The sequence below is a fragment of the Sitophilus oryzae genome, unplaced genomic scaffold (assembly GCF_002938485.1).
Source record: "Sitophilus oryzae breed Bouriz unplaced genomic scaffold, Soryzae_2.0 scaffold_1502_pilon_pilon, whole genome shotgun sequence".
Lineage (NCBI taxonomy): Eukaryota > Metazoa > Arthropoda > Insecta > Coleoptera > Curculionidae > Sitophilus > Sitophilus oryzae.
The window spans coordinates 685800-713189 of NW_022146173.1; the positions used below are offsets into that span (position 1 = coordinate 685800).

Genomic DNA, 27390 nt, shown 5'->3' on the forward strand with positions numbered 1-27390 from the left:
ATTTACGAACACCTTAAATGTGTTCTTGAAATTCACTGTTTCAAAAATAGCTTGAACATGTTCTCAAGATTAACTAGAACTTTCGAGAACTTTTTGAATGGGGTCTCAAAACTAACCATTCACATAACACCTTAAATGTGTTCTTCAAATTAACTTTGAAATTAACTATTTCAAGGATATATTTTACATGTTCTTAAAATTAATTATTTTGAGAACATTGAATGTGTTTTCGAAATTAGGCCTTTACAGAACACTCTATATGTGATCTTGAAATTCACTGTTTCAAGAATAGCTTGGACATGTTGAGATTAACTAGAACTTTCGAGAACTCTTTGAATGCGTTCTCAAAACTAACCGTTCACATAACACCTTAAATGTGTTCTTCAAATTAACTTTGAAATTAACTATTTCAAGGATATATTTTACATGTTCTTAAAATTAATTATTTTGAGAACACTTTGAATGTGTTCTCCAAATTAAGCATTTACAGAACACTTTAAATGTGATCTTGAAATTAACTGTTTTAAGAATTGCTTGAACATGTTCTCAAGATTAACTAGAACTTTCGAGGACCATTCGAGGAATTCATGCTCAAAACTAAATATTCACATAACATTTTAAATGTATTCTTCAAATTAACTATTTCAAGGACAGATTTTATATGTTCTCGAAATTAATTATTTTGAGAATACTTTGAATGTGTTCTCGAAATTAGGTATCAGACAGAACACCTTAAATCTGTTCTTAGAATTAGAATTAGAATAATTGGGAGGGGGGTTAATCTCTGCGACCTTAGAGATCTATTGTGTCCCCCTTTCTTGAGTTATAACTCATCATACAGTCCCAGGACTTCCCAGGAGACCCGTGTCCCTCGCAGTCGAGGAGCTACGACCCAGGCCGGGTAGACGAAACGGTAGCTTGTGTCGCTTGTTGGGTTTAGAGGTAGGAGGTAGGCTTCCGACCCTTGGAGGAGGTGGTAGCTTGTATGTCACTTGCGGAGGATGGTCTCACGCAAGTGTCAGCCACCTCTCCTGTAGTTCTCTTTGGGTTTGGCCCCTTGGAACTTTCATTGTTACTGTTCCCAGTGTCGCTAGGGGGTTTCCCCACAGCTTCACCGGTGATGTTTTTATTACTATTATTACCAGATCTCATAGTGTTCCTATGAGTCGCTAGGGACAGTCGGTCCACTTCTACAGAGCCCCGCATGTAGAAGTAAGGGCTAAAATACAATGGGGTGCCCCCCGGTGCCCCAAGGTTGAGGTTGTCCGTAGCCCCGCCTGGTATCGTTATATGTCTTGGTGCAATTCCCTGGCCACGACACTACAGTCAGGGACAAGACGATGAGTGAGATGCTTCTTAGACCAAGCCAAGTGCTAGAGGGGATTCCCCCCAGCACCTGACCAGGAGCTTCCCCACCAACGACAAGGTCTTGCATCTCCTAGGGGAAGCAAAAAAAATAATAAATAAATCTGTTCTTGCAATTCACTGTTTCACAAATAGCTTAAACATGTTCTCAAATCAACTACAACTTTCGAGAACTCTTTGAATGGGGTCTCAAAACTAACCATTCACATAACACCTCAAACAACCTTAAATGTGTTCTTCAAGTTAACTATTTCAAGGACAGATTTTACATGTTCTCAAATTTAATTATTTTGAGAACACTTTGTATTTATTCTCGAAATTAGACATTTATAGAACACTCTGTATGTGATCTTGAAATTAACTTTCGAGCATTTAAAGAACAATTTAAAAGTGTTCGTGAAAAATAACTATTTCAAGAATAGGTAGAACATCTCAAGCTAAACTAGAACTTTTGAGAACACTTTAAACGTGTTCTCGAAAGTTCTAGTTAATCTACAACTATTCCCAGAACACCGTGAATGTATTCTCAAAATTAGGCATTTACAGAACACTGTATATGTGATCTTGAAATTAACTGTTTTAAGAATATCTTTAACATATTTTTAAGATTAACTACATAGAACTTTCGAGAACACCTGAAATGTGTTCTCTCCAAATTAATCATTTACAGAGCACTTTAAATGTGTTCTTAAATTAATTATTGCCAGAAGAGCTTGAATATTTCTCAATATTAACTATTTTGAGTGCAATATGAACGTGTTCTGGAAATTAGACATTTAAAGAACACATTAAATATGTTCGTGAAAAATAACTTTCAAGAATAGCTGGAACATCTCAAGCTAAACTAGAACTTTTGAGGACACTTTAAACGTGTTCTCGAAAGTTCTAGTTAATCTACAACTATTCCCAGAACACCGTGAATGTATTCTCAAAATTAGGCATTTACAGAACACTGTATATGTGATCTTGAAATTAACTGTTTTAAGAATAGCTTTAACATATTTTTAAGATTAACTACATAGAACTTTCGAGAACACCTGAAATGTGTTCTCTCCAAATTAATCATTTACAGAGCACTTTAAATGTGTTCTTAAATTAATTATTGCCAGAAGAGCTTGAATATTTCTCAATATTAACTATTTTGAGTGCAATATGAACGTGTTCTGGAAATTTGACATTTAAAGAACACATTAAATATGTTCGTGAAAAATAACTTTCAAGAATAGCTGGAACATCTCAAGCTAAACTAGAACTTTTGAGAACACTTTAAACGTGTTCTCGAAAGTTCTAGTTAATCTACAACTATTCCCAGAACACCGTGAATGTATTCTCAAAATTAGGCATTTACAGAACACTGTATATGTGATCTTGAAATTAACTGTTTTAAGAATATCTTTAACATATTTTTAAGATTAACTACATAGAACTTTCGAGAACACCTGAAATGTGTTCTCTCCAAATTAATCATTTACAGAGCACTTTAAATGTGTTCTTAAATTAATTATTGCCAGAAGAGCTTGAATATTTCTCAATATTAACTATTTTGAGTGCAATATGAACGTGTTCTGGAAATTAGACATTTAAAGAACACATTAAATATGTTCGTGAAAAATAACTTTCAAGAATAGCTGGAACATCTCAAGCTAAACTAGAACTTTTGAGAACACTTTAAACGTGTTCTCGAAAGTTCTAGTTAATCTACAAATATTTCCAGAACACTGTAAATGTGTTCTGCAAATTAACCATTTATAGTACACTTTTTAACTGTGTTCTTGAAATGAATCATATCAAGAACATTTTTAACATGTTCTCAGAAGTTAACCATGTACAGAACACTTAAAATGTGTTCTCGAAATTAATTATTTATAGAACACTTTAAATGCGATCTTACACACATAATTTTGTGTATTTTTTCTGTACTAAAATGAGGATTTTGAAAAAGAAAGTAAGTATAAAATATGCGTTTATAATTCTTGCATATATACTTGCATACGATCGAAAAAAAGGCGTCGGAGATGGCTTCGAAATAAAGATCGCTGTCATTTTGATTGTAAAATTATAGGGTGATATCGCAACTCGCAGTTATCAGGAGATCGACGATCATAATTTCCAAGCCAACTGAATGCCGTTTTTTTTCGATCATATGGCACTTAACAAAAATCAATAAAAAGGGTGGATAATGCTAATAAATAACGATAATTAGATTTACTTAATTATGAAAAAAAAATATAGTGTCTAATCGTTATACAGAAATTACAGGGGAGAAGAGAAGATTGAACGCAGTCCAGGAATTTGTTATCGCAGAGACACGTAAGTCCTGACCTAGGTTACCTATACAGTACATAATAGTATTGGATATATTATGTATACGAAAAATATCTTTATACAAAATAAAAAATAATAAGCATCGAAATGTACTTAAAACTTTTCGTAGGTGTATTTGAAAACTAAATTCAATTAACCTTGAGTGAATATAAAATTACATGCACCTGTTAAAATATTAAAAACTCTATTTTTAGACGAAGAAATACATATGTATATCAATTTATTTATAGATTCATTTATTCAAATATATCTGCCATGCATTTTTATTATGTACATTCTTTATTTTACACATTATTAAAATTACAATTTTCTTTAAAATAAATAGCATTAATTCATTAATCGAAAAAATCATGAACGATTCCTATTCGTTCTGAAAAAAGATACTAAAATAATATTTTTCTAAAAAATAAATCCTTTGATCTAAAAATAACATTTTACACTGAATATTATTTCTATCCATTTAGTCATTAAGTAACAAATAAAAATTATATAGGTATTTACTTAATTATCGCTTATTACGGGTGCATAAAATCGAAACATAAAGCTCAGGCTATTCATCCGTCAGTTAAAAAATAACATGATATATTCCAAAATCATTTTTTTCGTCAAATAACAATACTTGAAGAATAATAAAAGGAAAATAGTTTAAACGTAGGACATATTCTGTAAATAAATCAGAAAAAAGCCGGTTAATTGCGAATAAATCGAGATAAAAAGCGAATTTTTAACGGGAAGTTTATCTAATACAGCGTTTACCGACCCTAAACTAAACGATTATCGAACGACAACATCGAGAACTGTCTCGAAAAAGTCAGGCGCAGAACAAACGTTCGAGAACGTTAAGTCCCGTTCGAGAATTATCGCTCCCGTTCGGGACCCTCCTTCGGCCCAGTATATAAACAAACAGCCTTGGCGCGCTATTCAGTCAATTCAAAAACCGGTGAGAAGTAAACACAAACCAGACGCTAAGCGCGGATCGCGTAAAAACATTGTTTATATTCGTGTACGTTGAACAGTTGTTGTTAAAAGTGCAAAATGGTGAACGCTCCTGCTATTGGTATCGATTTGGGCACGACCTACTCGTGCGTAGGCGTGTGGCAGCAAGGAAAAGTGGAAATCATCGCAAACGACCAAGGAAATCGTACAACTCCGAGTTACGTGGCTTTTACCGATACCGAACGTCTTATCGGAGATGCAGCCAAGAACCAAGTTGCTATGAACCCGTCCAACACCATCTTCGACGCCAAGAGACTGATTGGACGCAAATTCGACGACCCCAAGATCCAGGAAGACATCAAGCACTGGCCCTTCAAGGTAATCAACGAACGCGGCAAGCCTAAACTCCAAGTCGAGTACAAAGGCGAGACCAAACTGTTCGCACCCGAAGAGATCAGTTCTATGGTGCTGATTAAGATGAAGGAAATCGCTGAGGCCTACTTGGGAGTGAACATCAAAGAAGCCGTGATTACTGTGCCAGCTTATTTCAACGATTCCCAAAGACAAGCTACCAAAGATGCTGGTGTTATCGCCGGATTGAACGTGTTAAGGATCATCAATGAACCCACAGCCGCTGCTCTGGCTTATGGGTTGGACAAGAACCTCAAAGGAGAGAAGAACGTGCTGATTTTCGATTTGGGAGGAGGTACTTTCGATGTTTCCATCCTAACCATCGATGAAGGTTCTCTGTTTGAAGTGAAATCCACCGCTGGAGACACACATTTGGGTGGGGAAGACTTCGACAACAGACTAGTGAACCATTTCGCTGAAGAGTTCAAGCGCAAGTTCAAAAAAGACCTCAAGACCAACCCCAGGGCTATAAGAAGATTGAGAACTGCAGCGGAAAGAGCTAAACGTACTTTATCCTCCAGTACCGAAGCTACCATTGAGATCGACGCTCTATACGAAGGCATCGACTTCTACACGAAGATTTCCCGAGCAAGATTCGAAGAGCTCAACTCTGATTTGTTCAGGGGAACCTTACAGCCAGTAGAGAAAGCCTTGGCGGATGCCAAAATGGATAAAGGCTCTATCCACGACATAGTTTTGGTGGGAGGCTCTACAAGAATACCGAAAATTCAACAGCTCCTTCAAAACTTCTTCAATGGGAAGCAACTGAACCTTTCTATCAACCCTGACGAAGCTGTGGCTTATGGTGCGGCTGTGCAAGCTGCCGTCTTGACTGGAGCTCAGGATTCCAAGATCCAGGACCTGCTTTTGGTTGACGTTACCCCTCTTTCTTTGGGCATAGAGACTGCTGGAGGGGTTATGACCAAGATCATAGAAAGGAACGCTAGAATCCCCTGCAAACAGACCCAGAGCTTTACTACTTACGCCGATAATCAGCCAGCTGTTACTATCCAGGTTTTCGAAGGAGAAAGAGCCATGACCAAAGACAACAACCTTCTGGGTACCTTTGACTTAACCGGTATACCCCCGGCACCTAGGGGAGTGCCTAAGATCGAGGTCACGTTCGATCTCGATGCTAATGGAATCCTGAACGTTTCCGCCAAGGATACCAGTTCTGGAAACGTGCGAAACATCACTATCAAGAACGATAAGGGAAGGTTATCGCAAGCGGACATAGATCGCATGCTTTCAGAAGCCGAGAAGTACAAAGAAGAGGACGAGAAGCAACGTCAGAAGGTAGCTGCGCGTAACCAGCTGGAGGCGTACATTTTCCAGGTGAAACAAGCTGCGCAGGACTGCGGAGACAAGTTGAGCGCAGAAGATAAGGCTACCATCGAGCGTGAATGCAAAGACGCTCTACAATGGTTGGATAGTAACTCGTTAGCGGAGAAGGAAGAGTTTGAAGACAAACAGAGGCAGCTTACTTTAAGTTGTAGTCCTATTATGTCAAAGTTGCACGGGGGTGCAGGGGCTGGAGGTCCTAATCCTGGAGCGGGTTACGGTAATGGATTTCCTGGGGCTCAAGGAGGGCCTACAGTTGAGGAAGTTGACTAAATATAGTTTCATAAGTTCGTTCAAAAATAATTATACTTATAATATATTCGTGTATTTTTCTAGTTTGTTAGTTTTCATTGTGCCAGTTTTAGATGATTTTGTATTTTATTTTTAATGTATTCATTATTCTGAAATTTACCTACCTTTAATGTATTACTCGCTTTAGGCTAGAAAAGTATTTGTTGTATGAAAAAGTGTTTGAATAAAAAGAATATACAAAAATGATAAGTTGGTATTTTATTTATATCTTCCCTTTTTAACTGGTTTAATTAAATCTGTTTTTTTTTTGCAAAAAAGTTAAATAACAAAGTACTAAATTCAGTGGTGATACTCCTTGGAAGTATTTTCTAATATGAATAATAAAATATTGTTTTATAATAATAAAAAGATTAACATATTTTATTATTTATTGTACAGAATGTTCCTTAATGCTAATATTTAAGGGCCCTTTATTCTTCGACCTATTTCATACACGTCTTCTATGAATCGAAATACATATTTTGATTTACAAAAAAGGTTTAATTTGTTAACAACAACAACCACCGCATCAGATTCTCAGCGAAGTAAACTGACTAATTTTTTTAAGCAAAAACTATGCGCCCGACGAAAAAAATCAAGTGTTAAAAATTGTTTAGAAATGAATGGAGATTTTTTGAAAATAATTTTTTTCTTAAAAGAACTCAGTGGTGTACCAATTTTTTCTTCAAAATTATTCAATGTAAAACCCGTATGGACGGCACTGGTTGAAATAAATAAAAAAATTACCTCAAAAAAGATATGCATAGATCCATAGAAGACGTGTATCAAGTTTCATAAAGATATAAGATATCTTTTGCCACACTGTATCTCAGTTAAGATGTTTAGGACATACATTCATATGAAGTTTTTCTCTTAAAATAGGTCCGAGAATCATTACCTTAAATATTAGCATGTTATTAAGGAACACCTTGTATACCTGGTACGTCTCAAAAGTGGCTTACCCCTAGAACTTTGTTATTTTTTCAGATAAAAAACGAGATTTGGTATGTCAGTATTTGACATAAATTACGATTGATTGACGTATTCATTTGTTTTCGGTCACTTCCTGTTTCACCGGAAATTACTACAACTTTTGATTTTTAAATAGCCTTCTCGGCCAGGACACGACACTAAAAACATTGGACGATCAAATCTATTTTTTCCAAGGCTTCTCGATTAAAAATTATTATTTTTAACATAGCCATGCATCTCTAGATTGAAATTTAAATTACAACTTCTATAGAACGCAAATAATAGCCCCGGAATCAACAAAATATAAACCAAACAACATTCACTTTCCGGGAGTGCACCAAAAGCGAAAAATTTGAGTGTAGTATAGAAATGGGTACTTTCAAACATGCGTCGGTTAAGTAGAGTCGTAGCATCGTAGAGACTAAAATATTCAAGAAAGTAACTGAGAAATTAATTAAACTGTAACTGTAAAATATTTTACTAAACTAAATTGTTTTTGCTGTCAGGTTTCCTGTAAACCCTATACTTTACTCATGATTTTTAATCTGAGGTTTAAATAAATAATAAAACTTAGTTATAACAAATTATTTGTTTATTTAGGTATACAAATCCTTATTAATCAAGTACAAAATATGAACACCGTCAAACTCTCTTACAATCTCTAAAGTGATAAATCAATCGTCATCACTACTATCACCGTCAGAACTATCCTGACTTTGTGCAATATACTGACTAATTTTTTCTTCTAATTCTTTGTCCTCTGTTAAATCCGATCCATCCAACTTATTATTCTTACAGCCAACATAGGGACACCTAGCTTTACGTTTCGATTGTCTCATGTACTGATATATAGAATCGCTTTCGTAAATGTGCTTGCAATTCTTATTTTTGACCGGGTTTCGAATCACTGTTTTTGAAATTGGATCTATAGGCGGTGTAAAGGAACTAGAACACAAAACGGAGTCGTCACCGACTTCTTCATACACTGCCTTGTCTTTCTTCTTCTTCTGTTTCAGTTCTTGAACAGATAAATCTTCTAGGAAGTACTCTTGCCATATTTCACTTGATGTTACTTCTTCATCAGGTTGTTCTGATAATTTTTCTTGGAAAACCTTATCAATATCCTCCAAGTTTTCAATTTTGCCTAATTTGTCTTCGACAAGACTTATCGCTTGTTCGGATTTCTTAAAATCGTTGTCAATAAGGCAATATTCTTTTAGAAGGTTTTGGAACTTTTGCATTTCCACTTGTTCCGTTGATGTATCCAAGTTATCAGATATAACATTTTTCCAGGATGATAATGTTCTTAAACATTTGTTTAAAGCTACACTATATCTTTCCTTTAAAGCCATTTTATATATTCATAAAATTAAATTTAAATTTCAAATGTTTTGTTTTCTTTTGTAAATGTCAAATGTCAAAAATTAAAATTTTTCATGCACGCCTAGCTTCACGGTAGTACCAATTTAAATCCCTTTTTTTATAGTATATGATTTTCATGTTAAAATCTTTTAACATAATTGGATTTTCTAATTCACGAAGTTCAAAAACAATTCCATTTAGAAATTAAATTCCTAGAAAATTGATATAATTTTAGCTTATATTTTAAATAACAAAATTAAATTTTAAATAAAATAGTATTTCTACCCTAAAGTCCTAACAGCTCAAGGCCGATAAACGGAAAAGAAGAAAAATAAAACGTAACCCCACTTTATTTAATTTTAATTATGGAGGGCTTAAAAAAGGAGATTTATCGGCAATGGGCAAATTTGAAATTTCTGTCCCCACTTTTAAGCAGCTTCCTCGGTTTGACAGCAGAGGCACTGCGATCGACTGGGATACTACATTTTCATTGTTAGTATACGATTTAATTGTGTTTTTAATAAAATTTATAGTTAATTAAACAAGTTTCTCCTATACAAAAGAACTAGAATGCAACAAATCACTAATAGCGATGCCCAATCTGGAACACAGTATTGATTTTTGCAAAATTCAAGCCTAAAGTAAGAAAGGACTAGTTCACAGTGATACCTCACAAAACCTAGAACCGATAATAATTCAAGTGATAAGCCATAAAGACAGTAAAAAAGAGAACATGTAAAAATAGAATACGAAGGAGATTTCACCATCAAAATTGATAAAAAATGTCCACCACACTCTGGAAGTAATAGAAAAACCTTAAAAGAAAATGAGAAAGATTTGATGCCCCAGAAGTTGATTCATTTGTAGATAGTAAGAAGTGTCCTGATGAAAAGCCAGAGCAACTACTTTATTACCTTTTTAAGTTATGATTTTAATTATGTTTAAAATTTACTCATTAGGTAGCTTATTACTCATTAATTTTTATCTTTGATGTTGAGTCAAACTAGAAGATCCAGTGACCGAGGCTGCCATGGCTCGGCATTAAAAGATCACGTTGTACAGTAGAGAACATATTAACACATCGATGAAGACCTAGGAAAACTTATTATACCTGTCTCATTTGAAAGTAAATTAAGTAAATAAATTTAGTTCTTTTTAATAATGTAAGTTTATACTTTTAGACTAAAGTAGTATATTAAAAATACTAAGAAATGCTAAACAAAAGGTAATGGAGACATACCTAAAACAGTTAAGAATTATGTAAACTGTCTGGGGTTATCCAAAAATGGCACATTTTGTGTATGAAAGAGGCTTAGTGAAATTCTACAGAATAGGTAAATCACCAATTTTAACTGAAACATTTTTTGTATAATTAAATTTTAGTGTTGATAATTATGTCCATAGAATCTCAAATCGTTTAGGCTGGGTTAATACAAAACTCCAGAAGAAACCAGGAAAGCACTTGAAAGTTGGTTGCCGCTTTGATTTATGGTGGGAAGTTAATCTCTTCTGGTCGGATTCGTCAACAAAGATGCTAACTTTTTGAGACCTCAAAGTTACATATGTTTAAATAAGTACTTATGTCCGTATGGCATGAAATACATTAAAGATAATTCAAATAGCAAGAAAAAGAAAAAATAATGTAATGCTTAAAAAACCTTTAAAATGTTTTTATATATTTTTTACTTTTTTCCGTTTGTTTAATTATGTACCTATGTTTAAAAATAAATTATGTTTTTTAAATTTGACTTTTTTTGAATAATTATTTAAATAATAAATAAATTAATGAATTAATTAATAAATTAATTAAATATGAATTAATAAATTAATTAATTAGTTAATAAATTAATTGAATTTTAGGTAATTAGCGTAGGATAATAAAACCCTAAAATTAAAAAACATTTACTTTACTATGTCACTTTTTACAGTTATTTTTTCCTCCTTCCTCTAGTTTTGTTTCTAGTAAATTCCTTTTGTTTCTTTAGTTTAAAAGATTGTTTCTTTTGTTTTTGCCTTTCGAGTTTATTCTTCTTTTGAAAAACCTTACTCTTTTGAACACTCTTCGTCGCTTGTTTTTTCAGTTCCTTCTTTATCTGTTTTTCACTTTGGAATTTCTTCTTGTCAGGTAGTTTAACTTTCTTTGATGATGTTTTCAGCTCCATACCAGGTATTTCTTCTTTGGTATCTTCATTGCTACTTGCTTCTTCTTGCTCTTCCTCATTATACTTGGGTTGATTAAGCCCTATCCAATTGTTTTGTTTAGCAATATCGTTGGTGTTCAACTCCACGACCTTAACTGTGACGCGTCTTCCTCATATTCCCGGAGTAAGTTTCTAGTTCGTGGAATATTCTAGACGAAACAACTAACTTTTTGTAAGATTTCAGTATCAATAATCGTTTTTGCCTTCTTAAGCCTTCTCGAAATTCTTCTTTGCGCCTGTTTTTTCTCATTGTTTTCGCCGAAACCAGTTAAAATTCTCTAAAAAAATAGATACGATCTATAAGTTATGTATTCTATCAAGTTATTTGTAGCGCGGTATTAAGAGTACGGTGCTTATACTATATATTTTAGTAGTAAAAATAATTACCTTCTTGTTTCATCGAAAACTAAATGGATTTTATTTTGCCCGGTTCTTGGGTCTTCGCTCTGATTTTTATTTCGAATCCATGTGTTTTACAGATCTATTATTGATTGACAGTTGTTGTCAATATTTGAGGACTTGTACAAGTTTTTTGATATAAAAAGACTAAAGAATAAATTAATTGATAAGTTTAATCTGATTACTCTTGCAATTAAACTTAGATATTTTATTGCGTCACTTGCTTGTATATTTTTTAAAAAGAGTTATTTTATCGTCACGAAACCAGAATTTCTTTGATCGACGGTTTTCCTTCCCTTTAAATTTTCAACCAATCACGAGCTAGTACTTCGTATTAAAGACCGACTCAACCACATCATGGCTGTCAGTATAAATTTGTCCATTGTAAGATGAACTTTCCCTCTGCGAAATATACACATAAAGGGTACTTTTATTTATTTGTATTAAAAGGTGAAATCCAGCAAAAAACGTTATAAAATGTTTCCAGCGGGTGAAGTGAGAACGTGTTGACTTGGGGAACCGAAATATCATTAGTAGTGTCACGTGACAAAAATTTTACTATCTAAATTTTGATATTATTGTAATGACCTATGCGGAATTTAAAGATTTAGATCAATCTGATCTGCAATCGTTTATTGCCGTATTGAAACTTCGAATATTAGAGTCTTAGGTCGTTGAATTATTAATGTTTTTAAGGATTTTAATAGTAATAGATTAGTTATTAAGAAAATACCTGTCTAAAATATGATCTAATTTAAATACAACATTTACTTTTATCGTCATAGCCATATGGTCAATATAAATTCCGTTATGTATCTTAATTCGAGGATTTCACGAGTAATAAACAACTATCATTGTATATTTTCAGATTTGTCTGTTTACAAGAGAGATAAGCTTGAAATTGAATAATGACTTCTATAGGTAAGTGAATTTTTTTGAACTTTATCAAGTGGCGCATACATTTTAAATTTGTTAAGATTATATGTATCGACACACACGTGCTGAGAATAGAAAATAAAATTAACTAATTAAAATGGATGATTTGCAGTTAATATAATAATATAAACAGATATTCGCTCTTTTTGAATAGGATTAGGTTTATTTACAATTATTGTTGTGGATCTCTGTGTTAATAGAAGCTTTCCTTTTGTTTATAATTTATTAATATATATACCTACCTCTTGTAGCTAGGGATAGGTAATAGGTAGGTATTCATTTTAGTTGATTTCTTGCTTTTTTAAAGAGACAAAAACTATTTTTTTTATAAACCAAATACCTATCTACCTGTTAGTTTTTTTTAATTATATGGTTTTCAAAGAAATACTATACTATGTTTTCACAAATAAATATAAATGATTAACAATAAATAATCAACTTTGTTTCTGTAATAAAATGGAAGGGAACAAAATTCAAGTCATTTAATTCAGTATATTTTATGGCCACCCGCGACATACTTAAAATTACCTAACAATTACCAATTTACATTTAAAGTCGATTTCTGACACGATTTTTAGTAATTAAATTAACGAACGAAACCAGTTTGAATACATAACACACGAATGCGATAATGTATTTTTAAAATTTATTATTTAGGAGGTTTTGTTTTCCTTTTAGGGGAAATTTGTGATGTTATTTATAAATTACAAAAAATAAGTTCTAGATTAGTTATGTATGTTTGTGGTAGATCCCCCTGTAATATACAGGATGGCGCAAATGGCGCTCCGTATACCGGGTTCGTCTCAAAAGTGGCTCACCTATATAACTTTTTTATTTTTTTAGATAAAAAACGAGATTTGGTATCTTAGTGTATGACATAGATTAGGATTGATTGAGGTATTCAATTGTTTTTGGTCACTTCCTGTTTCACCGGAAATTGTTACAACTTTTGATTTTTAAAGACACCCTGGGTATATTTTTATTTTATTCTATAGAAAATGACACTCTGAATAGAATGACATATGGTATGTCAACTTTTGACATTTTCGCTTACAAAAAAATCGTGTTTTAAATTTCAATCTAGAGTGCTATGTTGAAAACACTAATTTTTAATCAAGGAGCTTTGGAAAAATAGATTTGATCATCTAATGTTTTTCGTGTTTTCTCCTGGCCGGTTAAAAGATACCCAAATCGTTTTTAATCATATCTCAATTTTTTCAAATGGGGCATAGGCGACTCATTAGCATATTTGGAAAAAGCATTTTTTTACGAATAATTTGATACCACACTTGGTCATTTCCGAGTCAAAATTGTTGCTATGAGCCGCATAGAGGTGGAATTCTAGTTCCTTGGTTCTAGTTCCTCCAGAGTAATAGTTCCTTGAACTAGATCTTTAGTTCACAATAGTTCCCGACTAACATTGACATCGTTGCTTGCTAATGCGTTTCGTTGTCAGTCAGAACTATTCACAGTATGATCTGTATAATTTTATAATGTACGGAGATATAACGAGACGTGTAATTGTGTACGTTAAAAACATATAGGTAAAGTTTTTATTGCAGATAAAAAGCCAAAAACTCAAATCAGAATTTAAAAACCTATATAAAAATCAATTAGAATATTACAAAATTTTACGAAAAAAATGCATTTCTCCTCACCTCGAAACTTTTTTGCTTTTACAAAAAATTCAGAATATCTCCTTCGTTTTATAAGATATTTCTTAATTTAGGGACCTAAAGTGGCTGTTCATTCCCATAAAAATATTTAAAAACAAACTAAATCAAAACATTATCCACGACAATTTCTGTGGTAATTACGCCGCGGCGGCTGCGGCAATAGACAAGGCCGAATCCATCGTCGTGGCCTTGTATTATATCTCGGATCTGCCGACTTAATAGATTCCCGTGAACTGGTCTTTTAATTAGTTCCTCTGGGTCAGGATCCGATAACATACTGTTGACACTCCCCACGCCTGCCTAGCATCAATCGCTCTGGCTGATCCATGCGTAAGCTATTTTATTTAGTTTCTTTAGGGCTCTGTTCCGTCAGCGCGTTTCTTATTGGTTTAAATGTGTAGAAACCAGACTAACAATCAGATTTCTAGGCATTTTAACCAATGAGAAACGTGACTAGTCAGGGATTCTTCTGGGAACACACCTTAGGTCCGGATCCGATAACATGCGGCATACGGCTGGCACTCCACACTCCTGCCTAGCATCAGGCTACGATCGCGCTGGCCCGATCTGTTCGTACGTAAACTAGTCTTTTATTTCGGTTTGGTTCTTAAATATAAAATAAAAGAGTTGTCATTTCCATAGCCAAAAGTAGGCAACACGTTTAACGAGGATGGATTGTAGCGCACCCTTGAGACCTAACTGAACTAATCGAAATATGACAGATGTTATCGGTAAAATAGGTATCTGCATTGCCTACCACAAAAAAGGCGGGCTGTTTAAATGTGAATATAAGAGGCCACATGTATTTTTAAAAAATATTACGAAATTAAAACTTTAAAAAATATAATTTTTATGAAAGTTTATTTTAAAACAGGAATATTTGAAAAGTATAAACTATTGTACAAATGCTTACAGTTAAAAGCTAAATTAAATTTGATAATATAAAACATATATGCTGAATTAACTTCGAGGGTTAAACTCTGAGGAATTTTGCTAATGCCAAAGTAATGCCAAATAATTTAGTACTAATACCGATAATGCAAATCTTGTACACCACAAAATACACCAGCGGTTTACCCTTCGATTTACCTATAGTATTATAAAACGTATTTAACAACGCCACTAACAAAGCATATATAAGATCGCAGGGTTTGCAATCTATGCTATTATAACAGATAAAGATTTAAATAAGACATCATCAAAAATTAATTCACCTTTAAGTTGAATTTATAAACTCAGCAGTCAGCAGTTGAAGTTCCAGTTGAGGTAGCAAATGTTCAACACTGTTAAATGAAGGCGCAAATTTATAGTCAGTTCGTTTTACGTTCACAGAGTTCAGAGATGGGCAATGTCTTTACATATCGAACTTGCTTTGCATGATACCCTTTCCTGGATCGTGTTCAAATCACATCATCGGCTGAACAAAATATTACATGATGATGGCAAAACACAGCACAAAATATAAGTTCAAATCATATAGAAATATAAGGTCTCTGGTTCCTCGGGAAATAAAACTTCGTCCATAATTTCTGTACGCACAAACTTCAAACAAACAAACAAAGTTTATGCTACCTATAATAACAAAATTCCAAAATTCAAAACAAAATTGAAACAATTACCAAAATACAAATAATTTGCTGTCATGTCACTTGTCATTCTTGTAATGACACGTGACAGGTAGAAGGTGGCGACGCTTTGGAGCTCTAACTGAACTATGCAACGTTATGGCCAAGTTAGACAACCTTTCAAACACTCTTTTATTTTAGTTACTTTATGGTTTAGTTCCCCATCCGGATCCGATAACGTACGGCTGGCACTCCCCTCCGCTGCCTACCATCGGGCTACGCGCTAGCCGATCCGTCGCCGTCGCATATTATTCTATATCGGTCACAGTCTCGATCCTGGAATAGGTCCTGAACTAGTTCTTTGAGAAACCATGAACTAGTTCCTTTCATTTCAGGGTCGGAATAGTTCATTGGACTAGTTCGTTCACGAACTACATGCCTCTACGCATATTACAATTTCAAACAAAACTATATGTGAAAATGTCAAAGTTGATAATGATGTCATTCTATCCAAATTAATAATTTTCTATCGAATAAAGTAAAAATATACCGAGAGTGCCATTTAAAAATTTGTAGTCATTTCCGGTGAAACAGAAAGTGGCCAAAAACAATTGAATACGTCAATCAATCCCTAATTTATTTCATATACCCACATACCAAATCTCGTTTTTTTATCTTAAAATAATAAAAAGGGGTGAGCCACTTTTTGAACGCACCCAAATGAATATATGATTCCATAAAATTGAACATAATAATACCTAGGAAAATCTTTGTTTAATGGGTAGGAACCTTAATAGTATTTTTGAAGAGACATAGATTCCCCATTGAATATCGGAATAATATACTGGGTCTTCAAATTTTAAATTAAAGTAACTTGCTTTAAAAGTGACCAATGTTCAATATTAATTTGGTCTCATCCTGTATAAATTTTCTGGTCAGGTTTTAATATAATTTGAAGTACATTGGATATGTTAAACAAATATTAGACTGTGCCGAATCAGAATTTCCAATTTGGAGCAACTTTATTGAAGAAGTTTAAATTTGTTCTTCATTTTTGGAAAAATGTTATGTTAAAAAATCTTACATTTTGGTCATATCTTTCTCTAATGAAACTTACTTTATTTTTCCTAGAATACGAAATAATTAATATACCGGGTGCGTCTCAAAGAGTGGCTCACCCCTATAATATGTGTAGTAATATGTGTAGAGATGTGCAGATTATGCATTTTACACTATTTTATGCGGGTAAATTTTTGTTATATTATGCGGCTTTTATGCGCCCAAAAATGGCTCATTATGCGTTAAAAAATTACTTATTATGCTCCTAGAAATGTAATTTTATGTTTTATTAAGTGCATAAAGGTCGGTATCTTCGTTAAAGGTGTTGATAAAGGTGTTGAAAATGTTAGTTTTTTAAAACAAGAAAAAATACACACAAGATTTCACAAAACGCAACATATTATATTTAAACAGTTGCATTTTTTGGTAACTATAAAACATCTTAACAAGATAACAAAAGTTTAATAATATTATCAAATATTGTCTCATAAAAAAAAAGCTAAAAGAAAAAAGCTAAATTTCAACATCATCTTCGACAACCCAATCCGAACAATCATCTCCAAAATACATACACATCATAACTTCAACGTTTTCAGGAGAAAGTCTGCAACGTCTAGGGGAGAGAATATCTCCATAGGCTGAAAAGGCGCGTTCGGTAGGATCGACATTTGCCACTGGGATATGCAAAACTTGCATGCAGTATGTAAAAAACTCATGATAATTGAGCCCCAATCCTAACAGTACCTTGCATACAAAATCTGTGTTATCTTTATTTGTTTTGGGTTTGAACTGCCTCTTTCAGCTCATCCGACATTATACCATGTAAAACTCTGAAATCAGCTGTAGGTACTTTGTGTAACAGATGAATCTTTTCCTCGTCAACATCGTCACAAGTCGCCACAACAATTTTAATTGGCTCAAACAATAGTCTTCTTAAATTGTAGAAAAGGAAAAAATGCCACTTTATGCGATAATTATGCACTTTGCGCATTATGCTGCAAAACGACCCGATTATGCCTTATTATGCGGGGTGTATTCGTCCTCAGGAAGGTTTAGTGATGACTCAGGTATCAACTTTGAACCGTTTTAAAGTCTTTTTAAAAATTATGCAATTATGCGATTGCATAATCTGCACTTCTCTACCTACCAACTTTTTATTTTCAGATAAAAGTAACGAGACTTGGTACGTTAGTATATGACATAAATCCGGATTGATTGACGTATTCAATTGTTTTCGTCACTTCCTGTTTCACCGGAAATGACTACAACTTTTGATTTTTTAAATGTCACCCTCGGTATTTTTTACTTTATTCGATAGAAAATGACATTCTGAAGGGAATGACATATCATATGTCAACTTTTTCACATTCTCACTTAATAAGAGATTTATTTTAAATTTCAATCTAGAGTACCATGGCTAATATGTTAAAAAGCTTACTAATTCACTTAATCAGAGAGGCTTGGAAAAATAGAATTGGATCGTCCTAATGTATTTAGTGTCTTGTCCTGGCCAGTTAAAAATGCTCAAATCATTTTTAATCATATCCCAATTTTTCAAAATGGAACGGTGGCTCATTAGCATATTTGGAAGAAGCATTTTTTAGGCATAATTTGATGCCACAGACTTGATATTTCGAATCAAATTTTTGTTACGAACCGGAAGTTATAATTTGAAGTTATGATATGTCATTCTATTCAAGAGTGTTATTTTCTATCGAATATTAAAAAAAAAAAATACCGAGGGTGCCATTTAAAAATCAAAAAAATTGTAAATTTTTTTTTTTTAAAATTAAAAATTTATAGCGGTGAGCCACTTTTTGAGACACATCCGGTATATAAATTTCCATTACAAAAAATACATACATACAAAAGAAAAATACAGCACTGATGTGTAGCTTTTTCTGGGGTCATCCTATAGAACTCCAACATGTATATTTTTAAAAAATGCTCAAAATTAACCGACATATACACACAAAATTTCATTTCAATACAAATGATTAAAAAAATATATTTCTTTTGAACATTTTAATTTATTTTCAATGACCACATACACAACTTTTCCAGTATAGTTGATATTATTGTGTTAATAAACTTTTAATTCAGACCAGTGTTTTTTTCTATCTGAGGAATATCTGTTTTTTTATCTGCAAACCAATTATCTTTCTAGGACAGTCACGGGTAAAAGTGGGCGATATTGTTCTTTTTTGTGTGGGAGTTAGCTCATTAGCAAAGAAGCCTTAATGTTTTTTTCCTGGAATTAGCTTTATTAAGAAAATAAAAACGTAAATATTTTGTTAGAATTATAAAGAAATATTTATTTTGAACATAAACCACTATAAATCTTAGATCTTAAGCTATAAATACGAATTGTTAGTTAGGTTCAAAACTGTTTCTTTCCTTAAATTTAGCGTTAACATTATTAGGCATTTGCATAAAAGTGTGTATTTTGGGTGGTATTCGACAAAATTTGCAGGCTATTAAGGAACCAGAAAATGTACAAATTAAAGAAATAAATTGAGAATATATTTATATTATTAAACAGCATTATAAGTCACTTTTTTAAACGTCCTTCAAATCCTTCCAATTTAATAAATGTTTTTAACGGATTCACCCCTTAATTTTTTTCGTAATTGTTTTAAACACTCTGTATATTCTATCTCGTGTAATTAGTTACTTTAATTACTAAAAATCGTGTTACAAATCGATTTTAAATATAAATTGGTAATAAGAACTTCTCGTGTTATCACTTATCACCCTGTATATGAGAAACTATTATTCTAGCTAAGCATGAATATAATACTTTTTTTATTCATAGTAGATTGGATCGACTTTTTGTGCTCTTGGAGACCGGCAGTACCTCTGTAACTAGATCAGCTGCCGCCAAACAGTTAGGGGAAGTACAGCGGCTACATCCTCACGAGCTCAATACCTTGCTGTTCAGGACTGCCTCGTACCTGCGTTCCCCTAGCTGGGACACCCGAATAGCTGCCAGCGAAGCCGTCAGGGCAATTGTTAATAACGTGCCCCAATGGAATCCTCGGGGAATACCCGACACTATCAAAGGTAATAACTCATAAAATTTTCTAGAATATTTTTTTTTTTTTATAAACTATAATCTAAATAAAAAAAACAAGCCGGGTTAGTTACACCATTTATAACTGAAGAACTACTTAACCGATTTTTCAATGATCTCTCTGATTTGTTGGATTCTCCACGAATAGCAAGTGATTGGCGCCGGGAGGCATACGTATAGCCGCCCATACTAAAATACCGGGTGTTGCATCGTCGGCGGACGGGACATAGGAAAATCCCATGTAAATTTTAATGGGGTCAATTATTGGCTTCCCTAATTATTTTTAGAGAATAATTCTATTTAGGTTTTATTGAAGAGCACTCGACCACATTCAGAATAAACTTTAAGGAATATTTTGATTTATTTTTTTTTTTTTTTTTTTTTTTTTTCTTTTAAATATTTCTCCTTTCTTATGGCCCTGTATTTACTTATGAGTCATGGTAAAAGATAACTATCAAATAAAGTTGTCATTTCAAGAGAAATTTATTTAGGGCTATATTATTATTGAAAACTCATTCCTCCATCGGAAATCTTAAAGATGTATTTATAAATACAAATTAATATGAATTAAAGTAAAATAAAGTGATCAATTACAAGGTTAATTGTAGTATTATTACAATATTCAATAACTTATTAATTTAGATACTATTAAATTGTTAGAACTTTAGGATTTAAGATGTTCAAATATTCGTCCATCAACTGCTAGACAATAACCCAGGCGATCATAAAATTCTCTTCTTACATTCGCTAGTTGGTAAACTGAAATTCTATTGCATTCGGCAGAAATAGCATTTTTAACTCGTCTAGATTTGGGTATTTTTATCCCTTGTATATTCTGTTTTTAAATATTTGAAAGAAATCATTTGGCGAAATATCAGGAGTCTAATTTACTGTATGATTTATATAGGCCAATAACGTTTCCGTTAAAACTATTGTCTAAATATTCCCCAGGCAACCAATATCGATAATTTTCAACATTGGATTCATTATTTAAGGTAAACGTGCATTCGTCAGTGAAACATATGTTTTTAAAATATCCGTGTTTGCTCTTTCCATCATATCAAAACGCCTGCCGCCGTTTTTCGCCCCCATCTCGTAGCTCTTGGTGCTTTTCATATTTGAAGGAATAGTATTTATGTCGTTTCAAAAATTCGAAACACTGTAATGTTCGAATCTATTCCTATTTCATCCTCAAGTTTCCTTGTGCTGATCTTTCCATCGTTCTCTTCCACGCACAATAAAACTTCCAAGTCGGTATCATTTCTTGGATCTTCTCTTTGTTTCTGCCTTGCACTTGTTCCATCTGCAGGTATTTATTAGGGTACCTTTTTTTTTTGGTCTCAAATCTCTCGTTATTCCTTGCGATTGTAGCTTTTCCAGGTATCGGTCTATTCGGATACCGAGCAGCAAACATGTCACATTTTCTGATAACTATTTCCTTGATAATACCATTTAATTATCAATACTTTTTCTTCGGGAGTGTAATTCATGGCTAATATTTTCGATGTGTGTATGAGTTTTTAATAATAATATAAAGCACTAAATAGATAAAATTTACAAATGACGACTTTCATTTGACAGTTTTCTTTTACCTCGACTGGTGCTCGTAAGTAAATACAGGGCCATAAGAAAGGAGAAATATTTAAAAAGAAATCGGCGATAATTCGTAAACAGGCTAATCAAAAATATCTAAATTTTCTTTTTGAATGTGGGTTAGTGCTCTTCAATAAACTTAAATAGAATTATTCTCCTAAAATAATTAGGGAAGCCAATAATTGACCCCAAAATTTACATGGGATTTCTATGTACCGCTCGACGATGCAACACCCGGTATGTTAATAAAAGTTGGTGACAGTTCTTTTAGTTTTTAAAGTAAAGGAATTTTTCAATTTTTTTATCTCAAAATCTGCGACTTTGACTGATTTCGATGTTATTACAAATTTTGTTGCAAATATTATTCCTAATCTTAAATTGAAAACCGCGTTTCGCTAGCTACTGTAATTTTGGAGTTACGATTTTTTTTAAAATTTTTAACCCCCTCTATAGGGGTGTACATTTCACCCTGTATACAGCTACTGAGAAGTCTCTGGATTCTAAACCCAGTGGTATTATCCTAGATCATAATTCATAATGATCTAGGGGTATTATAGTAAAATAAATATATTTATATTAAATTTAAATTTTCTATTGTGTATTGGGCATATACACAGATTTTTCTATTTTTTATTTGGTATATTTCTTTATTATTATTACTATTAATAAATAATAATACTCTTTTAATTTTAAAAGTATTATTGCAGCTGATCATTATAGATAATTATTTGTTTTATAAGGATATAATTTGATATTATTATTATTTATTGGTAATTTGATTGAAGCATAAAGGATTATTATTGTTTTTTTGTACTGAATCGAAATCAGGTAGTCCCTGAGGATCCCTGTTTAGACTTAATGTTATTTACTATAAACAAAAATATATAAGTTACTAATTAATACCGAAATGTTTTTGCTTTTGGTTCTATAATAACTTGATCATTATAAATAAATGATTGTATTTTCAAAATACTAACTTGTGGAAGGTTATGATTTCATTTTTGGTTGTAAATTGCACAGATACGTTCCATAGCATAGAACTTTGTCCCTTACTTTGATAAAAGATAGTCTCCCAACGTCCAAGCACAGATTTTTCACAAAACATCGTAAAACGAAACTTTACAATATAAACCAAGCAAAAACTTCACGGCCTAACTTAACTTAACTAAATAAATTACTTTGGTGTTGTTGAGTTATGAATTACTATCTCGAATAGTTATATTTAGATATTTTTAAATAGTTCTTTGTTTGTTCTTTGTGTTTTTTTTTTTATTTTGAAATATTTTACTTTAACTGTTACTTTCGGGTCGGCATTTACATGTGTGTGGAAGTAAATCGCATGGGGATCTTATTAAGTCGGAGTGAGAGAAATGCGACCGACAGACGCGACGCGCGACAGTGTGCTGTTGCGGCGTTGCCAATACGCCTTCCCTATCCAGTAAAGTAAAATCACGATCGCAAACCGCTTATTTTAAAAGACTTTTTCAAAGATAACTAGATAAAATAAATAAAAAAAAATTTCTGAAAAAATACAGAGAGAAATGGAATTATAAAGGATATCGTTAGGGTGTCATTTTTTTTTATAACGAGAAAACGTCGGTAATGCTGATAATTTAAAAACTCAACTTTTAACACAGGCCATAACTCAGAACCACTTTTGAATATTGAAACTTTTTTTTTATTTTCAAGATCGGATATTTTTACAATATGTTTACATAAGAAAAATTCGATAAGGTTGTTTTTTTTTTCTATTCAAAATTGTAAACAATCCATCCTTTTACTTTTAGAGCATAGCGAGGAGCATAGCAATTTTCAGCAATCGTGTAATTTTTTTTATTGATAAAGATTTTCACATACTGGCTACAAAAGAAATACAGCAGAAATATTAACAAAGTTCTTGAATAAACTACAATCTATTATTTCTAATAGATTTCGAGATATCGATTTTTGAATTCAGAGTTCTAATCTACTACACTATCGAACACCCACTCACTTATTTTTTTAACAAAAATGGAAATGTTTCTAGCTTGCACTTAAAAAAATCAAGCTATAGGGAAAATTACAACGATTCGTTAATAAATGAACAAATTAAGTATCACGAGGCGTAATTAAATCGTGAAGCTGAACGCAACCTTTCCCTAGAACTTTAAGTACTGACAGAGGTATTGATACTTGCATCTATATCTAAACGTGACTCCGCATACCACGCAAGCGCCAATATATTTTCGCGCGAGTTATGAATTAAAGTTTTGTTATGTAGTGGGTATTATTTTAGTTGTGAATCATAGTTCTTGTGTTTTGTGGCTGAAATACAATATGTATGTACATTTTGATGTGAATTAAAATTCTCTATTAAATAGAGACACACCGTGGTGGTGGTACATATTAACTCAATTATTATATTCACGTTAATATTAAGGAACATTGGACATAACACATAAAAATCAAAATGTGTCATTTGTAAATACACTGATCAACAATTGATAAGGATCATGAGCTTATATCGCGATATTTTAGTTCCATTTTTTGATAATGTGTTGTTGATTTTTAGAAATAATCGGGTTAAAAACTAGGATCCGGGAAAAAACAATTTATTTAAAAATGTATGAAAAATCTAGATGTTGCGCCTGGCTGGATTAAAATCTGGGGGAATTTTATTTTTTTAATGAATAATTTGTTGCATATGAAATGCATTGTTATGTCTTTGTGCTGCATTTCCAAGTGACATTCAACACACATTTCACTTTATTACACGTGCTTGAATAATAATTTTAAACGTTTTTAAGTTAAGCCTGAATCTAAAATTGACCGAAAACCACGAAAAATCTACTATTTGATCTCAGCAATTTGTTGAACAGTAGTTATAACTTTTAGTACATCACCAAATAAAACGCAACAAATAAATAATAAATATATATATTTTTGTCTAATAGACTAAGAGAGTGAGAATAAAACTCTTTTTAATAATATTATGTTTAAACAAAGTGAAGGGCATACATACATCATTAGAGTATACATATATTATTTTCAAGTTCCTTTACAGGTCATAAAGCCTTCCGGTCCAATAAATGATTCGGAAATTATTTCATGCTCATTAGGTGGAATATTGTTATTATTTTCGTTCATGAAGCTATAGTCAGAGACGCCAAGACAGAATCATTAAGGCGGCAGTGCAGGATGGCGCTTGCGTGGTATGCGGAGTAACGTTTAGATATAGATGCAAGTAGGTATTGATTGGGTCGACCGGTCAACTGTGACAAATCTGCTATATATCCCCTTCCACGTCTCTTAGCGGTGTGCACAGTTTCTCGGTATATTTCATACGTTTGGCAACTGTTTACTGTCCTCTTTGTTCCGGTACATTATAAACGCATTGTACTCTTCTTACCTACGGAAAACTCGATAGAACAGCCAATATAGTATACCTTCTGAAATGTTAAGCATTTTTTGTTCGTTAGGTAAACTTGTGTATCACAACGCAGTGATAATTTAGTGGAAAAACGATTGATAAGTAATTTAATGATACAAATGTTGTTTTACAGAGGAAAATGGTGTGTCATCTCAAGCATTATCGATCGTCGGAAGACTACAGTTTGAGCAGTTTGACATGTCTAAAGTATTAGATAATAGCACACATTTAATGGCTTCTGAGGGCAAGGAGTTTGACGTGGAAGAAGATTCAGCTTTAGGTAACTACATGGGATTAAAGCTGAGTCTCTAACAGTGGTCTGTCCGGGGGTTTCTTGACAGTGACAGTTTATTTGTCTGTCGTTTTAATTAGCAGATAAAACGTCAAATCTACTCAATTCGGTTCTGTATGTAAAGGGCGTAAGTGATTAAAATCCGTAGTTTACGATTTTTTTTTTGATAAAATGCTTATAAAAAGATGCATATTTCTAAAATTAATATTTTATTTCCTTGTTTTTTCCGTTTGAAATCACTCTTAATGCTTGTATTAAAGGTTTAGACATGAAGGAACGCCTAGCCAAGCAAAGACAACTCCTCAATAACAGGCTGGGCTTAGACGTGGCCGCCAGGATGGGTTTCAACACTTCAGCCTTATTCTCCAATGAAGACTTGGCCGTAGGCATCGAGAAAATCGATCAACCCCACGATTACAATTCAGGAATTGTAAAGGTAAGAATTAATATGACATTTCATTTTATTTAAGTTAATAATATTTTTTTTTTTAATAAATATTTGGATAATACATGGTAAACAATGTCTTGTTGCACTTATTTTTCAGTTCACCAATTATGTTGCATGTTGATGTTTGATTTTCATTTCCTTTCTATGTCTACACACATTCTCCCTATCCTTGTACCCTGCATCAGCAGACGGGTCCTTGATGGGACGAGGCATGAATTCATCTGGTTCTAACCTTGCTTTCCCGAATAGAAAGTGTCGCTTGCCATCCAGAGCCTCATAGAGTCTGCAGCAAAGACTGTCTTGATACAGGTTGAGCTTGTTCAGGTAGCACTTGGCCATGTGTCCTGTCAAGAGATCTGTTATAATCCGCATTTTATTCCGGCTAAGCTTTAGCAGTTGCTTTCATACTTTAGAATTAGGTCCTTGGATAAAGGCCTTGCTATGCCTGTGCCTCTGTCTGTTTCTCTAGTGGACATTCTGCTTTCCCTGATCCAGGTAGATATTACGATGTTTCACTCTTGTTTATATATTTTTTTTATGTTTATTTTTGTTAAAGGAAACCATCAAAGAGATAGTGGTGGCGTTACACAGGGACTGAGCAGTCGCGAGATGAACAGGGCCAAAAGAATGGCCAGACAAGCGGTGAACAAGCAAAGATCTCGTGACGTAGGGGAGGGATGGACAAATGAACAGGGACAAGGCCAGGGAAGAAAATTAAGACAAGTGGGAGGAAAGCCACCGTTACAGTTGGTAAGTATTATAAAAATGATTTTAGAACGGGCGAATCACAATATCTCTAGACGTCACCATGCCCTAGACACTCAATGGTTATTTTATAGAACTAAAGAATTTAGTTTCTTCCGCATCGCCAGACGGTGCAAAATACATTAAAGTACAGGTACATGGTCTGGTTTTGGTCTAGTTGACAAAATGTTGGAGATCCATAATGTTATTTTAAATCATTATTTAAAATAGTATTAATTCAAATTCTGATTTATCGGAAAGTTCGGTGTTTGTGTTTTATTAGTTTGTGCGTTCTGATATTTACAGTTGATCATCGTTTTCGTGTTAGATACTAAACTTTTATTTAAGTCATTTTGACATTTTGGAAATGGTAAATTTATGAACCAAATAAGAAAATAGTTAATCATAAATAAGTAAGAACATAGAATGGTAATATACACCAGGGTGTCCCAGAAATAGGGTGAAATTATTTTTAAAGGGGGTGGTGAATCTCGATAAAAGAGGAAATATATTTTCTCTTTATCGTTTTAATCAAGTTTGGTTTGGTTTGGTTTGGTTTCAAATAATAACAATTAAAGATATTTTTAATTTTGTACGGTGTAATGAACACGGGACGACGCTGCGAGCATACTAAATTGTTTCGGGTATTTTTATGGCCGGTGAAGGAGTAGATTTTGAGTCAGCCTCGGATCTAACCAAATAAATTTGCATTAAAATGGTCGTTATTCCTTTTTCTGTTTGTTCCTTGTTCTTTGTTTGTGGTGTGTCCCATTTTGTATATTAAACTTATAATTTCGGTTAAAAATATCCTACCGCATCTAAAACCACGCAGAAGCCAGAATATATCCCAAGTGGCATTTTTAGACACACAAAATGGCGGTAGTAGTAGTAGTAGTGGTAGACACAAAATCGAAACAAAATCTCTGCTGAAGCTTACATTGCGAATCAGTTTCGTCACATTTCTGATACATATGTTTCGTAACATAGAGCAG

The 27390-nt window shown here is 33.0% G+C and overlaps 3 protein-coding genes and 1 pseudogene across 3 annotated transcripts; 2 read left to right on the top strand and 2 right to left on the bottom strand.

Annotated features, from left to right (window-relative positions):
• Window positions 1-4480: 4480 nt before the first annotated feature.
• Window positions 4481-6865, top strand: LOC115878213 (heat shock protein 68-like). Its single transcript, XM_030894630.1, has one exon. The coding sequence runs from the start codon at window positions 4726-4728 to the stop codon at window positions 6649-6651; it is 1926 nt and encodes a 641-aa protein (XP_030750490.1). The 5' UTR covers window positions 4481-4725; the 3' UTR covers window positions 6652-6865.
• A 1350-nt stretch (window positions 6866-8215) lies between these two features.
• LOC115878214 (E3 SUMO-protein ligase NSE2-like) lies at window positions 8216-9148 on the bottom strand. Its single transcript, XM_030894631.1, has one exon. The coding sequence runs from the start codon at window positions 8991-8993 to the stop codon at window positions 8316-8318; it is 678 nt and encodes a 225-aa protein (XP_030750491.1). The 5' UTR covers window positions 8994-9148; the 3' UTR covers window positions 8216-8315.
• Window positions 9149-10909: 1761 nt separating this feature from the next.
• On the bottom strand, window positions 10910-12392 carry LOC115878191 (annotated as a pseudogene).
• An 89-nt stretch (window positions 12393-12481) lies between these two features.
• LOC115878192 (TATA-binding protein-associated factor 172-like) lies at window positions 12482-26252 on the top strand. Its single transcript, XM_030894603.1, has 5 exons — window positions 12482-12520; window positions 19653-19902; window positions 25048-25194; window positions 25467-25642; window positions 26211-26252. The coding sequence occupies exons 1-5, from the start codon at window positions 12512-12514 to the stop codon at window positions 26250-26252; spliced, it is 624 nt and encodes a 207-aa protein (XP_030750463.1). The 5' UTR covers window positions 12482-12511.
• The last annotated feature ends 1138 nt before the right edge of the window (window positions 26253-27390 follow it).